Raw genomic sequence first — 18,078 nt, 5'->3', positions numbered from 1 at the left:
AGTTCTCCTCGAGGTAGAGGCGTTCCAAGCTCACACAACTGCTCAAAGAGGTGGGAATCTTTCCAATCAGTCTGTTGCTAGACAAGTCCAAAGCTGCGAGGTTTATCAAAGAGCCAACTTCACTTGGAATAGAGCCCTCGAGCGCATTGTGAGAGAGATTAAGCACAATGGAAAGCGACGACAGTCTCATAATTTCTCGAGGGATCAAACCACTGAAATGGTTTTCGGAGAGGTCTAACTCTAACAAGTTGGTGCAGTTGCCAAGACTGGAAGACACATTTCCAGAAAACCCATTCCCATCTAGCTGGAATCTACTCAAACGAGTCAAGTTTCCAAACAAAGATGGCAGGTGCCTCCGAGTCGGTTTCTTCCCATAAAAAGGTTATGCAACTTCGAGAGCTTTGACATTGACACGGGAATTGGGCCATTAAGAAGATTGTGAGACATATCAACCACTTCAAGATTGACAAGGTTTCCAATTCCTAAAGGAATGTTTCCATGTATCTGATTCTTGTGTATGTAAAACATATTGACAAGAATAGACAAATTGGCTAAGGATTCCGGCAAAGAGCCACTCAACATGTTGTCACTAACATCGAAACGCTCTAACTTGGTCGAATTTGTCAATGATGAAATGAAGCTCATGTCATCTTCAAGCAAGTTTGATTGCAAGTTGAAATTTTGAATCAAAGTAAGCCTCTCAAGATTTGGTATAGGTCCAACGAAATTATTATAGGGCAAGTCAATCCACTCAATCAATGAAGCATTTGAAATGGAATTAGGAATCGGCCCACTAAAGTGGTTTCGCTCAAGACGCAGAGCAACAAGATGAGGGAGTGTGACACCAATAGTAGAAGGAATAACTCCATGAAGACTATTATTAGAAACATCAAAATAATAGATGTTGGTTAGATTAAACAGACCATGAGGAATAGTACCAGTGAAATTATTTCCACCCAATTGAAGAAATGCAAGGCGGTGGAGGCGGCCGAGTGACTCGGGAATCTCTCCGGCCAAACGGCATGCTGCTAAAGACAGCGTTTCGAGTGTTGTTATGTTACCAATAGATGAAGGGATAAGCCCAAAAAATCGGTTTCTTGAAAAAGATATAGCTTCGAGTTTGGGCAAGAAGCTAAGTTCATTAGGTATGGTTCCGGAAATGAGATTCCTAGAGAAAACAAGTTGCACTAGATTGAGGCACTGTGACAAGTTTTTTGGTAATTCACCCGTGAAGGAATTGTTGCTAAATTCGAGAAACCGAAGTTTGGTTAAGTGAGTGATTTGTGGAGGAATTGGGCCGTGGAAATAGTTGTTATCGAGGGTGATGTTGGTGAGACGAGAGAGGTTACCTATGTGCGGGGAGAGACTTCCGATGAGGCCTAGAGACGACAAGGTTATGGCGACAACTCTGTTTCCGCGGCATTGGATGCCTGTCCAGCTGCATAAGGGGAGTGTTTGGTTCCATGAAGAGAGAGCTTCTTGTGGATCTTGAAGACTGGATTTTATAGCTAGTAGTGAGAGTTGGTCTGTTTGGTTGTTGAAACATGTTGCAGGTGGAAGAATGGTGGTGAGGAGGAAGAAGAAGAAGAAGAGTGGTAGAGAAAGAACAAATGTCATCAAGTTTGCCATGCGAGACCAATCCTTAGCAAAGACTTGGATACTAAACAAGTTATAATGCAATGGAATCCATGCAAGGATAAAGCATTTGAGAAAACTTTCTTTGTTACTATTGCTATCTTTAATAAAAAATAAATAAAATAATACTCCACTACTTAATATATATAAGAATCCTGAAATTAAGGAAAAAAAAAGTACTAATATCTGAGAAAAGCTAGTGAACAAAAATCTTCATAATTGCAGTACTCTCCTTCTTTTTTAGATTTAATAGTATTATTTTTAGTGGAGAAAAAAGGCGTGACTTTGAAAATCATAAATCAGGTTACTACATGGCAGAATAATAAAGTTGTTTTATGTTTAGGAATATTCAATATTTCATATGCTTTCGGATTGTTTTCAATTTGGATTTGTCGGGTTCTTTTTATTTGGACTTAAATATGTTTATCCTGGCCATAAATCTCATTGTTTTGGTCTAGCATGTCAGGTCGGAATATTTTTTAAAAATCAATTTGCATGATTTTTTTGGAGTATTGTCTTTAATAAAAAATAGATCGACAAATTAAAACATTTAACTTTGCAGTATTGGATAAAGAAATCAGTGTCCTTAATTCCGACGTAAAACTACAAAATTACCTAAGTTCTAATGCTTTGAAATTCAATGATTATATATCTTTAATGAACTTTATTTATTTTATTTTTTTTAACATAAAAAAAAACATCAAGTGTGGATATATTAATAAGAGCAACGGCAATATTGTCCGGATGGTCTTCTACCTACACTAACACCACAGCATCCACTTGGGCACTCATAGTCTAAACGCACACTTCTTCTCACCTTCTTCAGCTGAAACATACCCACAATGTAATTAGGCTTTTACTAATACAATTTACGTGTCACACAAAGATTTAATCAAGAAAGGTTTTGGCATTTATTTCCATTGAGCTAGTTAACATCAATTTAGAGGTCTGCCTTCAGTTTGTTGTATTACAAGCTCATGTTGAATGAACGAGGGAAGTTGGAAGCTATAAAAGTATTGTCCAACTTCAATTAATTTTTAAGGCCTTTAAAGCGTGATCCAAAAATAAATCTATGCAGACGGACTTGAACCAAAATAAACAATATCAAATTGATGTGCAATTGACAATCTTAACAAGTCTAAGGAAGTCATCGGAAAATGACTCCCTCCATTTTCTAAATAAAGAAACTCTTTCCTTTTGGAGCCATTTTCTTGAAACAGAAACACTCCATTTTAGGAAAAAAATTTATCTATATGAGGTGGGACCCAATTTCACTAGTATACTTTCTCCTTCCATCTCTCTTACTATATTAATTTTGTGATAAAACTCGTGTCATTTTAAAAATTTATGTTTTTAGGAAACGGAGGAAGTAGATGATTGTAAAATAAACTGCCATGAATCCTACAATTTTCAATATACGCATATGTAAATGTACTACAAATTACACCCCCTCAGTTCACCATGAATGGTCTTAATTGGAGTACTATGATATTGGACTATAATGATTAAATAGAAGAGAGAAAAATGTTTGGCTCCTAGTCTTGTACTTTGCCGTATATATGTTACGTATCTAAGTTTTAGTCATCTTCCTAATACATATTTCTAAGATTTTTTTTTGTCATTCATTTATATATTCATACTACTTGTTAAAAGAGTTCATGCATGCTGGAATTTGTAAAGACCGACCACTAATTGAAATAGAACAGATAAATGGTTGAATAATAATTAAGCGCCAAATTATGCTTTGTTACTGTTTATAATAAAAGATATATGAAATGTTATCAAAATATATATCTGGAGTTGTGATTAACTGAGATTTTTTAGCCTAATTGAGAATTGAGATGCATTATTACTCACTCATTATTAAATAAGTAGTCCAAAATTTGCCACATGAAAAATATTTTTAGATTAATCAATTATGAAATGGCAGAATGGTAATTTCATGGTACATTTAATTCAATAATTTTTTTTTAATTTCAGTTTTTTTAAAAATAAATTGAATTTTTTTTTGTCAACTACATATACAACCCATATAATGTCGACTACATATACAATTCATGTCAACTACACACATATAATGTCAACTATAAGTTGTTGACATTTGACGTGCAGGCTATTGACGATAATACCCCCGAGTTGATATAATCTACTTGCAGTTGACATTTCGAAAATGTTGAGAATGGCTGAAAATGCATCTCAAATCAATTAAGCTAAAAAAAATCTCAACCTAACAGTATCCTATATGGATATTTATAAAATTTTATTAATTAATTGTCACAATCATTAGATGATACTCTCTCCGTCCGTTAAAATAGAAAAATGAGACTCCTATTCGCGAGGGAATAACATGGAGCGAAGCCTGCGTTTGACAAAGAGGGCCACTACCCCATCTCAGATTTCCCCATTCACTACAAGTTGATTATCAAATTCAAAAATTATCTTATAGGAAATTTCCCACAAAGTAATCGCACCACTTTACTACTACTGGTTACATACTTACATGTGATCTTGTAGGAAATTTCCAACAAAGCAATCGCACCACTTTATTATCAAAATGTCTTAAACTAATGTCTTCCCAAAAACGAGAATCACGCAGCAATAATTGCCACAAAAATATGTTCGAATTGCCTTTATTAATATTTCCGTATCTCATTTTCTCGTACTTTCTCTTATTCAATAAAATATAATAACAGTAGGAGAAGGATAGTGACGAATCTACTTTTAATCAATACATAAAAAATAAAAAGCAATTATATTTTAATTCTGCATCATTGATACTTTTTACTACTTTTAATCAATACATAAAAAATAAAAAGCAGTTATATTTTAATTCTGCATCATTGATACTTTTTACTAGTATTAACTTTGTTGGGAGTTAGGGAATGTTATATTGCTAACTCATAACTTAATTGCTAACTACAATTAAATAATAGTAGCCATTAGATATTCAAATTAAGGGCTTAGATCATTAATTCCTAAATGTCAATACGATCAACGAAAAACGTCAATAAGGCCATAGAATTAATTCTAAAAAATATTAATAGGGGTATTAATATCAATTAACTACATGTTTAGTTATAACTAACTTTTAAAAGAAATCCCAAAACTTTAAATTCATATAACATATACTCCCTCCGTCCCAATAAATATGAAACGTTTGCTTTTCGGCACAGGATTTTATGTAGTGTTGTTTTGTGAGTTAAAGAAGAGAGAGTAAAGTAAGAGAGAGGGAAAAGTAGAGATAAAGTTATTTCTATTTTAAGAAACGTTTCATTTTTAATGGGACAACCCAAAAAGGAAAACGTTTCATTTCTAGTGGGACAGAGGGAGTATTAAATTAAAGATAATTTCATAAGGATTCCAACGATATCATATATGCATTTGAAAAAAAATTGAAAATTTTAATTTTTTCGTACAAGCATATGGAACACTATATTGACATTTTCATCCAAAACTCTAATTTGGAGTTTTTTTTATCTTTTTCGATTTAGTTAAGAAAAACGAAAATTACACGTGGCAAATTATAGACCACACGTTTTCTAAAATCCTATAGCCTTAAATTAGTTGTAGTTAGCAATTAAATGATGAGTTAACAATTGATCGCTCTCCTTAACTTTGTTACTCTACATTTTTTAAAAATTTTATTACTCTACATCATTTCAAGGAAATGTAGTGTTAAATTCACACTAGCTACGAGTGATATTTTTGGTGACTACGATCATTTCTTAATTTCATGAAATCTATTTTGTTAAGTCTCATCAGTTTCATTATTTTCACGTGTATTTACATATATCATATATGCACAATTTGAATAGCTCATTTAAACGTTTTCGGATAATATAAAAACCAGGTTTGTGTTAAAATGACAACACCTTTTAAAATAACATCGTACCACCACGTATCCAGCAATATTTTAAACGCTACACAACAATAATATAAATGCTAGACAGCAATCTATAGATTGCTATATAGCGTGTTGGATATTGCTGGCCGAGAAAAAATTGTTATAAATTGTTGTCTAGTATATTTGATATTGTTGTCTAGTGTATTGGATATTGGTGGCCGAGAAAATTTACCCTTGAGCATTTTTTATGATTGTCACATGACAGCTGATTATTCGTCCATGTGTACAAATGATTGGCTAGGAATGGTGGTACGGTGTTATTTTAAGAAGTATTGTCATTTTAACGCACCCCTATAGCACCATATTGTGCTATGAGCATACCTTTTTTTTTCTTGAATTAATTGCACACTATTAATTAATTCACTGAAACAAAAACAATATCATTATATGAAATGTGAAATTAAAATACATTAGTCATTCCATATTCATAAATGAAAACAAATAATAATGAAGAAATAAATCTCTAAAATAAGAACAAAATTAATCAAATACTCAAATAATTGTAAGAACATATTCCTTATTTTAAGATTAGTGTGAGAGCTTAGATTTCAAGGAATCTTGGACGACATACATCCATGTTACTCAATGATATCTTCAACAGCCAAAGAGGAGCCGTCGTTCGTATGCTGTGACAAAATCTATCTTCCGCCACACTCTTGCCATGCTTTTGACCAATGACTCCAATGCCTCATCTAATTCTATTTTAAACTGAAGATTACTGATTAAACTCAATAAAATATATTATTTCATTCTTAATTTATTTTCGGCGAGCACAATTCACATACACATGAATTCCTAATGAACTTGTAATTGAAAAATCAATTCCAAAACAATATAAACTTACCTTATTGACGTGAGTGATTACTTGAACCAAAATCAGTATCAATTCTGAATTCACTGGCATGCTCATGTACCATATTAGAAATAGATCACTCACCCTTTATACCAAAATCTATATCAATTCCGAATTTACTGGACTCGCTCGCATACACTATTAGAAATGGATCACTCACTCCTTAATAGGGCCTTACAAGGACCCACTCTGATGCTATATTAGAATTGGGTCAGTCTTATAAGGGAGAAGGTTATCCACGCTTATATAGAGGAGCTAGATTCATCACAAGCCCCCAAAAGTATATAATTCCAAAGAATCAACTAATTCCGGTATTAATCCATAAGCAATTAAACAAGTTTTGATTCAATTCTTAACAAGCGGCCAATTAATTCTTCCTAACCATTCCAAATCTCCAAATAAATCCACAAAACACAAAATTTATGGATTCCCGAAAAATACGATAATAAGAAACCCGATTCTCCTTTTCCCAATTATCAGAGAATCGTCAATAGAGTGGCTCTTATACCACTTATTGGAATAATTGCATAAACAGTTATTTTAAAGCTCTCTATGATGATTAACCAAGAACAACGAAGAAGGAGATAAACTATAGAGAGGAAGTGTATCTTGATCCATAATGAATTAAAAGGCGGAATTGCTTTGCAGCGGCTATGGATCTTCCAAACGATTAGAAACGTCCTTCACAATAGTCTCTCGAGAGGATATAGAGATATTGAACATTGTTTTTACATCTAGGCCTAGTTTATATTTATATAAAATATAAACCCCTTTATTTTCTATTCGGTCTCTCATCAATAGAAAATCTCATGTGCTATCTACGCTTATGTCCATAACGAATAAATAAATTTTTAGCTCAAACATAATCTTTATTAGATCATTTTAACTGAACAACTAAAAGATAGTCATACACATTCAATTATTCTAATAAAAGTCAAAATTTCTAACAAGATATAGAAGAAAGATAATAAATGATATTAAAAATTAGTCAAATTAATTACTACTCTCTCCGTCCCTCAAGAATATGCACTCTTTCCTTTTAATCCCATAAGAATATGCACTTTGTAATTTTGGATAGTCTTTTCTCTCTAATGAGGTGGACTCATTCTCCACTAACAATATTTTAATTATTTTCTCTCTCTACCTCTTACTTTACCAATTTTATATTAAAATTTGTGCCGAATCCAAAGTGTATATTCTTTAGGGACGGAGGGAGAAATATTTTTTATGTTCTGATTAAGTTAGATAATCTCCCACTCATAGTTATCTTAAATTGATGTAAAACAGTCAATTAGAGAAAAGTGAAAAGGATATATGGAAATATTAAGAATGGTTAGTGAGCAAAAACTTTTACTGTCTTTTTCAATCAACCTGGAACGCATTCATTTTTGGGAAAACATTAGTTTAATGAAAATCAAAGTTGGCATTTTGATAAGAGAAAGTGGAGGGCGTGCTTTGTAGGAAATTGCCTACTGAGTCCCCATTAATTATGGTTGTGTATAGATAATTAAGAATTAATTGTTTATAAAATCATGAAATTTTGTTTATATTCTAATTTATTTCACATTTTTCAAAAATTAATGACAAATTATGAGTTTCAAATGTTCTCAAATGCCCCATAAAGATATTGTGTTCGATCCGGAGTCCGGACAAAGGTGAATAGGTGAACTGAGTTTGTGCAACCATGTAAATTTTTGTGATATCATTGAAAATAGTGGTGTATAAATGTAGACGTGACGATAAACAACATAGTTTTGAGCTTAATAACTAAAAAAAAAAAAAAAATAATAATAATAATAATAATAATAATAATAATAATCAAATTTAGTGAGATGTGATCATTGAGAATTTTGAAACTTTCGTGATTTGTTAATAAGTTTATAATGATCGAGATATTCCAAAAAATGTAATATTATTCAATTTTTGAAACTTTCGTGATTTTGTAGGCAATTAACCCAATCGATCAATAATCTCACTCGGTCGCCAAAATTAAGTTGCCTTGTTACCTTTTGCCCAGATAAAGAAAATATTTTAGAGCAAAATAACAAAGTAAGGTCTTGACCTATCAGTATACAATTGTACTTATGATTAGAGATGTTGCTTGAGTTAGCTCATTCAGTATCGGATTATGCTCAATTCAGATTATCTAGCTTTATTAAAGTTTAGACTGTAGGATATTTCATTCCCAACCATAACCTTGAGATGCCCAAGGTTTACGGTTTCGGCGGTTAACCGTAAAACCGTAACCGGCTGTTACAGTTTCGAGCCGAAACCGTAAGAACTTATCCAAACCGAAACCGTCATTTTTTGAACCGTGGTTCGGTTCAGATTCAAAAATTTTCGAACCGAAACCATGCAGTAACCGCTGGTTTCGGGCGGTTCCAAACCGAAACCGCTAAAAACTGCCGAAAAACCGTGAAATCGAGCCGGAACCACCGAAAATCCGCGATTCGAAACCGTGAAAAACTGTCGGAAAACCGCCGGTTCAGAACCAAAACCGAAACCCGCAATTTTGGAACCGGAACCACAACCGCAAAACACCCTCACAATTCGATTCCAGTTCAACAATCTCCAAAACCAAAACCGGCGGTTCGTGAACCGTGGGTACCTCTACCATAACCCACTAGCTCTCAGGCTAGCCTCACTACGAAAAACTTACCTTTTAGGATATAAAAATGAGACGCAATTACTTGTGTTGAAAAGTTTAAAAATTAACAACAATTTAGGATGCAAAAGAAATCGTAAGGAAATATTAACTTAAATTTTTGTTTCTTTAGGATGCTTTTATTTGCGTTCTCTAATTTTATTGGAACATCAACAATAAGGACGCTTTTTGAAGCGTTGGTGGAATATTTGGAAACACAAATTAGCGTCCGTAATTGCATTAAAAATGTCCTTAACGGTTTTTTTTTTAGTAGTGTTTGTTATAATTAAACTTTTACTTAGATGTTTTCTCTTGTTAACTAAGATATTCTTATACTTAAATATCAGTGTTTTCTAAAATTAAACCTTTTAAATTCATACTAGATACATAAAAAATGTTGTTTCAACATAAAAACTTACAACAATAGTATAATTGATATTACTACTATGTATACACATTGTGATTAAGAAGTAGTAATGATAAGACAAACATTTCGTTCGGGCCTCATACATTTCAAATACAACAATAATACACTGACCTTACTTCACTTAATTTATGTTTATTCAATACCTTGATTTTACATAAAATAAAACATTTAAGTACGGATGTTGGTTGGAATGACGTGGGTGTTGGGATATGGGCAGCAGTAGCAAATGCCTTTGCCTTTGCCTTTGCCTGTGCTATTACAGCATCCATGGGGACAATTAGCTAAAGTTCCCATCTTTTCTCCTTCATTAGCTGAATGATATCATTTTCACAATGTAATCAATTAATAATCCTACTATCAACTGAATAATCTTATAAAAAAAGTTTTTCATAATATTTAATCAAGAAAAAAACTTGTGATGAAGCTGATAAATTTTGAAAAAAGAAATTAATGCTTACATGGAACTGAATTGAGCTGTCGAGCGTCCGCAACTTGTGACTGAATGAGAAGAGCCATCAATAAAAAAAGAGCCATGATTGCAATTCTTCTTGAAACCATTTTTGGATTTATTGAAAACCTAAAGCAATTAAGCTAGTAGGAGTATTAATTTCTCTCAAAACTCAGTTTGGGATTTGTACTAACAACGAGGTGCATATATATACAAGCTGCATGCATCGTGGGGCCCAAACAATTTTAAAATTTTATAAGGATAATGCTTTGGTAATTCTATATTATAATTAAAATTTTTAAAATACTAGTAGTGGAGTATTATTTAATTAGTTAAATTTGAAAATCAGGAATTCATTCCATGTTGGAATTTTAATCATATGGAGTAGTAAGTAATTCATTTCTCTATCGTTGCTAGTATTTATTCCTTCTAATAAAAGATTTATGAAATGTTTTTAAAATATATATGTATATTGATAAAATTAAATTAATTAATTGTCACGAGCAGTAGATGATATGATATCATCTGCGAAGCCCGCGTTTGACAAAGATGGCCACAACCCCGTCTCAGCATTCTACATTTGCATACAAATTTCCCCATTCACTACAAATTCATTATCAAATTCAAAAATTATCTTATGCTAGTACTATATATATATTTTTTCACTCGAAGATAATTTTATGGCTAAGCAAGAGTAATGCTAATTAATTAGTTTTGTTTTTAAATTTTCAATTCCTACTAATTCATGGCTAAGTAAGAATAGTACTTACGCTATTTTTTCTAAAAAATAACGCTTTGATTTTCATGAAATTTATAAAATTAAAAGTGTTAATAAACAGAACTTTTAATGGTTGATGAAGTGCTTACTTTTGTTATTTCGCTCTAAAGTATCATTATCGAGACTAAGGCAAAGCTAAAGCAGCTAATTTTTGTTTGTTTTTTTATAAATAATAAAAAGAACTTTTAAAAATTATACTATCATGATAGATTTGAATTAAAAAAAATGAAATTTTAGACATTAATTATTCCACCATTAAACCAAAGCAACTTTATCTTGATGGTGGAATGACTTTTGGTTAAAACTTACAAGTATTAGAATACTCTCTTCATCCCTTGTTGTCTAATTTTGGTCCGGCACGAATTTTTACAAATGTAAAAGAAATTGATTAAAAAATTAGTGGAATACGAGTCTCACTTTTATATAGTGAAAATAGAATGAGTAATTAGAATGTTGAGTCTCCTTATCATTTACGGCAAAAAAGTGAAAATAGATAATTAATAAACAACAAACAAAAATGACAAAAATGAGGGGAAGTGGGGGAGTAGGAAATTTCCTACAAATTAAACCAACATATATATGCACCGGAATGCCTTTGCTAATTATTGGTTACAAGTGTTCTTGTAGGAAATTTCCCACAAAAGTAATCCCACCACTTTCTTATGAAAATGTCTACTTTGGTTTCTTAAACGAAAACGAGAATCACGAAGCAATAATTGCCCACTAAAATATGTTCGAGTCGCCATTATTAATATTTCCGTATCTCATTTTTTCTTTTACTTTCTTTTATTCAATCCACGATAATCAAAGAAGGAGAAGGATAATGGGAATCTATTTGTGATCAATATAATAAATATAAGCAATTAGTATATTTTAATTCTGTATCATTGATACTTTTTACTAGTATAACTTTATTACGTTACATCATTTCAAGGAAAATGCAGTGTGAAATTCACATTAGTTAGCAACTAGTAATATTTTTGGTAGTTGCGATCATTTCTTAATTTCATGAAATCTATTTTGATAAATTTCATCATTGACATTATACTCGTGTGTATTTACATATATACACCGTTGGAATAGCACATTAAAACGTTGTTAGATAATATAGCACCATATGGGAATAAAATTCATCTTCTAACGTTAACGCTTTTTTGATTTGGAAAATGCAATTCTTTCATTTACCATCATACAATTGTAATATTACTTTGCTCGAGTCCGCTCATATATTATTAGGCTAAGAATATTTCGTTCCTTGCCATAACTGAGTTTTGGACTAGCCCGTTAAAACACACTATATAATAAAAACTTTTAACATGTAATCATGATCTTTTTTGTAAATATAATAAAATTACAATTGAACTTTGCTCTAGATACTCAAATAAGTGTCGCTTGAACATAAACTTAACAAAATAATTAAGAGAACTATGTACATCGTTGATTATCTTTCTTTTATTTTAATGTACAATTTTTTTATTAGATGCTGAGGAAAATCAAAACCATTTCCAAACATCAAAATTTTAATATAAAATGAAAAACAAAGTAAAGATGTTTGACAAGAACTAATAATAAGAAACTTCTGAATAATTGGATCAAGTCACTACTAGTTATTTTCGATTTGATTTAGGCCAACTTATTCGGTTTTTAATTTGGATGTAATACCCGCTTCTTTTTATTACCTTTTTTTCTTATGATTAAATATCAACCTAGAGAAATGTCGCTCTTTTGTTTCGTTGAAATAAACGGAACCCCTTTGTTGATACTTGATGATGTTAGTTCGCAAAACAAAAGTTAAAGAGATAATTGAACGAACTAAAACAATCTAATGTATGTTATGAAATAAAATGGACATTTGAAAAAGAATGTGAAGGTATCCTTCCCGAACTAATGTGTTCGCTTACATATCGAATAATACATTATCTTACATGATCATCTTACGTATGAATTATGAATGGGAAGAAAAGAATATGGGATACTATACTATTACAAAATACCCATGAATGGGCCAATAGAGCTTAAGAAACTAAAGTCTTATTTTGCTTGGACTTTGGGTCTCTTTCTCCCAAGCCCAAATCACGGCCCGTTCCAAACAGCCCGTCGAGCCCAGGGCAGCAAGCCCATGTCTTGGACAGCAACGTGGCAGCCAAGCCTTTCCCTCACCTGCAAGATAAAAACAAGTTCAGTGGCTAAGGAACGAGAGAAATTAAAGAACTACTATTAGAAGGAAGGAAACAACCTTTCTTTAACAATAGGAGACCAAAGACTCACTAAAGAGAGCAAGTCAAATCCTGCAAGTCTTCACACCATATGGCAGCACCTGCATTCTTGCATATGTACCTGCCACAATCAAACAATGGGAGTTATTAGATAAGTACTAGGTAGTCACATGGGAACAAGATGAAATTAATGGTCAAGTACCTAGTAATACAAATAACACCAAAATTCTTAAATAGGAGTGCTGCAGAGGGGATCAAACAAGGGGATTTGCTGCAGGAAAAGAACAAAGAAATACAACAGCTCCAATTAAGGCTTCACGAGTACACATTCTTGCCTATAAAATCTCCCCCCCCTCACACCACTTATGAACTCTCCTACACACCTTCAAATTTTTCCAACAACATAGCAAGTTTGAGAAGAAGAAAGCTCAAGTTTTAAGAGCTGAATTCTCAAAGCAGCTGCAGCTTCAAGAGGTAAATACCTCAACACCCCAACACCTTATCTTACATCATGATTAGAACAACCACAACATAGTTCAAGAACTTAGTAACACAAATGTTAACTACACTAAATGCTTGAATCCAGAATCATAACAGTAGCGAGCTTCAATAGATAGAACCAACACTTTGCCAAACATTGAATAATTTCATATTAGTAAAGTCCCAAACTCTTAGAATTATAGAAGCAACACTTAGCATAGCAGGATAATAACAAGCTCGTTCCAGCGAGTAAGAACACACAAGCTTCCAATTGAATCGTCAATCACAAACTCGGAATTAACGGAGTAAGTAAAGGGGCTAAAGGGAAAGGGACTTAGCTTAAGGACAGAGGCTGTCCGGCGATGAAGCAGAGGCGGGGCGGTCAGCGGCTTCACTCGCCGAGGCTGACGGCGTAGGCGCGAGAGATGGAGGGAGAAAGGCGATGCCTTTCCGCCGGAGAGGAAAGGCGGCGATGGTCGAGCAACGACGGAGGCAGCCGACGCGGTTCGCCGGCGTCGGTGTGACTGCCTCGCGAAGGCGGAGGCAGCGGCGAGCTGCGGATGACGACGATGGAGAACACGTCGGAAGGAGCCGGGAGAGGGCTGGAGCTCCGACGGGCGCGAATCACCAGAGGACGCCGGAGGAAGAGAGAAAGGCGACTCCTTTCCCCTGTCGGCGACTTCGCTGGCGAAGAACGAAACGACGGAAGAGCGTATGGCGTCGATCAGATGCCGTGAACCGTCCTCGAAGCAGATGCTGCTCCGGCAGCAGGGACAAATGGCGGCGTGGGCGTCGGCGACGCCGTAGCTGGCCTAGCGCCGGCGAAATGACTGTGATGGCGCTGTGCTGTCGCAGAGATGGACGGAGACGGAGGGTACCGGCGACCCCGTGACGCCGAGGAGCTGGAGCCGGCGGTTGACTGTGCGACGGTGGCAGCTGCACTTTGTTGCCGCCGAGAGAAATGTGAGAGATAAAACCGCCGTTCCATCCTCAATTTAGGGATTTAGAAATTTGGGGATTTTGAGAAATGAGGGAGAGAGTAGAGACCGATGGAGAGGGGAAGAAGATGTTTGGGCCATTCTCTTAATTTAATACTTGGGCCAACTATTAAATTGTTTTGGGCCTCTTAAAAAAATAAAAGTGGGTAAGGTTTTAAATAGAGAAATGGGCTGATTCTTTTAATGATCTAAGAAGTTGGGCTAATAATTAAAATAAATTAGGAGTTGGGCCTTGCCTAATTAAATCATGGGCTTTCTTATGTTGTTCGATCGAATAATTTGATGTTAAGTAATGGTACGATAATTACTTTTGCGTGATGAATATAAACCTCAGTTTAGCGCTTGGATAAATTACACAGAAGTTATACTCTCAAAGTTAAACGAATAATGTCTTAAGCCTCCACGATAAATTAAATCTCCCGATCTAATTAATGTTTCAAGGATCCTAGGATTTTCCTAGAAAAATAGTAAAATGATCACGCACTTAGGATGCATTCACGTTTAAGCTTAATTGACTTCTTAAAGTCTAATTAAAGTATTACTCTATTTTCTAAAGGGACGTCTTCACACGTCGTTTAAGACCAAGTCAAAGATTTTCCCGAAAAGACTTAAGCTATCGAGGTGGGCATTTCTTTCAAAATGTGAACTTGCCTTTTAGCATGATTATGTGAAAATTGTGCTATTTATGTTTTGTCATGCCATTTTATGTTTTATGGATTACATATCTACTTGGCTATGCCAATTATGTTTAATCGAATTCGGGTCCCAGTAGGGAAGTAAAGCCTACTCGGACTAGTGTACACATATGGGGATCGTGAGCTAGCTTTTAAGTTGGCCGGTCCAGTGACCGTCGTGGAATGTGGCCACATTCCCGGTTCACATACGTTTCAGATATGGTATATATGTTATGTGATTGCGCAATCAACTTTACGAACAAAAGAAATTTTAGTGACTCGGGCCCTTTAAGTTAAAACCCCGTGTTCACTCAACTGGCTGACAAAACTTTTTACGAAAATTATGTTTCGGCAATGTGCCCACTGAGTATATCAAATACTCAGCCCTGCATGTTTCTTTTCTAATGTGCAGGTTGAACGTGTACGAGGAGGCGAAGGTGTTGTTGGGAAATGATCATTAATAAGTAGTTAGGTAGCCCAAAGTAGTATGTCTTCATACATACTATTTTGTCTTGGACTCTTCCGCTGCAGTAGAACTTTGTTCTAGGAATGTATGAATTCAGTCTTGACACTCTGACTTTATTTTGACTATGTACCCATTTGCCTTCGAAACTATTTCCTCGAGTTGAATTGTTTCTTTTATGCTTAATTCATGAGTGATGAGTTTATACTAGTCGGGAAATAGCTACGCTCACTAGCACTAGGGAGTTGTGATCGTGACATTGGACCTCATTCGTAGATAACTCAAATATTCAAAAATACATGGACTTTACTTTTCTTTATTTTTATCCTTTTGAACACCTTAAACTACATGAAATAAAACATTTGTTTTTAAAATCAAACATTAAGGGCAGCAAGTGCAGGATCCGCCTCCTCCATTGCCTCCGCCTTTGCCTCTGCCTCCGCCTTTTCTGGAACCGCTTAAATTACAACATCCACTACGACAATTAAAACGTGCATAACTTCGCATCATCTTCCCGCCATCTTTATCTGAAATCATACGCGCAGTGTACTGTAATTAATAATCTTACTATCAAGTGAATAATTCTACACATATTTTGCAAGAGGTTTTCAAAAAAAGATTTAATGAAGAAAGTGTTTTGCATCTATCCATATTGAAAAGAGTGTCTACATAATATCAATTAAGTGATAGTAGTAAAACTTGTAATAAAAATGTTTCAAGTTTGATTTCTAAATGTACTTTCAAAAAAATTAAAGAAAATGCTTACATAGAACTTGATTGAGCTGTCGATAGCCTTCAACTTGTGAGGAAATGAGAAGAGTAATAAATAAGAAAAGAGTCATAATTTCAATTCTTGTGTGACCCATTTTTGGCTTTATTGAAAATCTAAAGCAATGAAGCATTAGTTTGTCTCATGGAAACTCAAATGGGATTACCATGAGCAAACCATGTTATGAATGTACAAGTGAAATGATGGAGCTATATATACATGGTAGGTGGGACCTTACATTTCAAATTTTAATAAGGATATGGTACTAATTTTATGTTAAAATTAACTTTTATAAAATCTTAGTAGTATTATTTACTTGTTAAAACTAGTACTACGTTTTAAGGGGTTAGTGATAAAATGCAAACATATTTATTGTACAAACTCAAAACTTCTCAACAAAGCTTCAACATAGTTTCAATACAATATCAACACAGTGTAAAATTTCAAGATTTTAATGTCAACACAGTATCAACACATTATCAACACAACATCAATCATTGACTATCGTAGAAATTCTATTGACACTTTTCTGCTGATGCTTTTTTGTGATCTGTTGATATTTTTTAATGGTCCAGATCATAATTTTGAATTTGTACAATATTTAGATCGCATTCCATATTTTAAGATAAATATCAAGATCTTATAGCAAAAATATGATGTATTGAGATTAATACTACTACTCTACTAATATATATATATAGTAGTATGAATTTGACTTAATTAATTTTTTTCCTAATACTGTATATAAAAAGAAGCTTTATTGAGTAAATTGTGAAATGCATTTTTCGACCTCGTGGTATGAAATTTTGGCTCCTCGTCTTGTGCTTTGCCATAGGTTACGTATCTAAGTTTTATGGCTAAGCAAGAGTAGTGCTATTTAATTATTTTTGTTTTTAAATTTTCAATTCCTAATTATTCGTGGCTAAGTAAGAATAGTACTTACTCTAATTATTCTAAAAAATCAAGCTTTGATTTTCGTGAAATTTATAAAATTATAAATGTTAATAAGCAGAATTTTTAATGGTAGATGAAGTGTTTACTTTTGTTATTTCGCTCTAAAGTATTTTCTTATACATATATCGAGACTGAAGACAAAGCTAAAGCTGCTTTTTTTTATGAATAATAAACAGAACTTTTAAAAGTTATATCATAATTACTAGAATTGGAAAATAGAATGTAATTAGGTTTTAGTTTAGCCTTTATTTTTAGCTTATATAAAAGGCATTTTATTGTAAATTGTATTCTCCTGTGATCGACGATTTCTACATTTTCTCCATTCTCTTTCAACGGAGGTTTCTCCATTCCTATTCAATTCTCAATATTTTACATTAAAAAAAATTATCTTAGACATTAATTATTCCACCATTAAGCCAACATATATATGCACACTCACAAAGCAACTTTATCTTGATGGTGGAATGACTTTTACTATAGTGTTCTTATAGGAAATTTCCTAGTACTCCTACAAATTAAACCAACATTTATATGCACACTCACAAAGCAACTTTATCTTGATGGTGGAATTAATTTATTAATTCTTTGTTACAAAGTGTTCTTATTGGAAATTTCCCACAAAGTAATCCCACCACTTTCTTATCAAAATGTCTACTTTGATTTATTAAACTAATGTCTTCCCAAAAACGAGAATCACGTTTCTTTATGTTTATTTTAACTCGTTTTCTGTATACTACATTACTGGGTCTCATTTCATGATCGAAAATTCGAAACAATGTCTTGACTTTTTCTTGTTTGACTAGTACTTCTTCTCCTCAAAGATGATTTGTTTTCT

General features: G+C 33.5%; 1 protein-coding gene and 4 long non-coding RNA genes across 5 annotated transcripts; 1 reads left to right on the top strand and 4 right to left on the bottom strand.

Annotated features, from left to right (window-relative positions):
* Window positions 1-34: 34 nt before the first annotated feature.
* On the bottom strand, window positions 35-1,629 carry LOC125198338 (putative receptor-like protein kinase At3g47110; the record flags this gene model as incomplete). The annotated part of the gene is made up of 2 exons (XM_048096701.1): window positions 392-1,629; window positions 35-311 (listed from the first exon to the last, which is right to left on the bottom strand). Coding segments are annotated over exons 1-2 (1,515 nt in total), but the record flags the coding sequence as incomplete, so codon positions are not given.
* Window positions 1,630-9,451: 7,822 nt separating this feature from the next.
* On the bottom strand, window positions 9,452-10,075 carry LOC125198332. The gene is made up of 2 exons (XR_007172385.1): window positions 9,922-10,075; window positions 9,452-9,774 (listed from the first exon to the last, which is right to left on the bottom strand). It is a non-coding gene; the product is annotated as an uncharacterized LOC125198332 (long non-coding RNA).
* Window positions 10,076-12,540: 2,465 nt separating this feature from the next.
* LOC125198334 lies at window positions 12,541-13,236 on the bottom strand. Its single transcript, XR_007172387.1, has 2 exons — window positions 12,926-13,236; window positions 12,541-12,849 (listed from the first exon to the last, which is right to left on the bottom strand). It is a non-coding gene; the product is annotated as an uncharacterized LOC125198334 (long non-coding RNA).
* Window positions 13,237-13,291: 55 nt separating this feature from the next.
* Window positions 13,292-15,645, top strand: LOC125198336. The gene is made up of 3 exons (XR_007172389.1): window positions 13,292-13,379; window positions 14,940-15,004; window positions 15,470-15,645. It is a non-coding gene; the product is annotated as an uncharacterized LOC125198336 (long non-coding RNA).
* A 123-nt stretch (window positions 15,646-15,768) lies between these two features.
* Window positions 15,769-16,451, bottom strand: LOC125198335. Its single transcript, XR_007172388.1, has 2 exons — window positions 16,287-16,451; window positions 15,769-16,047 (listed from the first exon to the last, which is right to left on the bottom strand). It is a non-coding gene; the product is annotated as an uncharacterized LOC125198335 (long non-coding RNA).
* Between the last annotated feature and the right edge of the window lie 1,627 nt (window positions 16,452-18,078).

This window comes from Salvia hispanica, unplaced genomic scaffold (genome assembly GCF_023119035.1).
Source record: "Salvia hispanica cultivar TCC Black 2014 unplaced genomic scaffold, UniMelb_Shisp_WGS_1.0 HiC_scaffold_1370, whole genome shotgun sequence".
In the NCBI taxonomy this organism is placed as follows: domain Eukaryota; kingdom Viridiplantae; phylum Streptophyta; class Magnoliopsida; order Lamiales; family Lamiaceae; genus Salvia; species Salvia hispanica.
The sequence above is the reverse complement of the archived record's forward strand: the minus strand, read 5'-3'. Positions and strand labels throughout refer to the sequence as shown.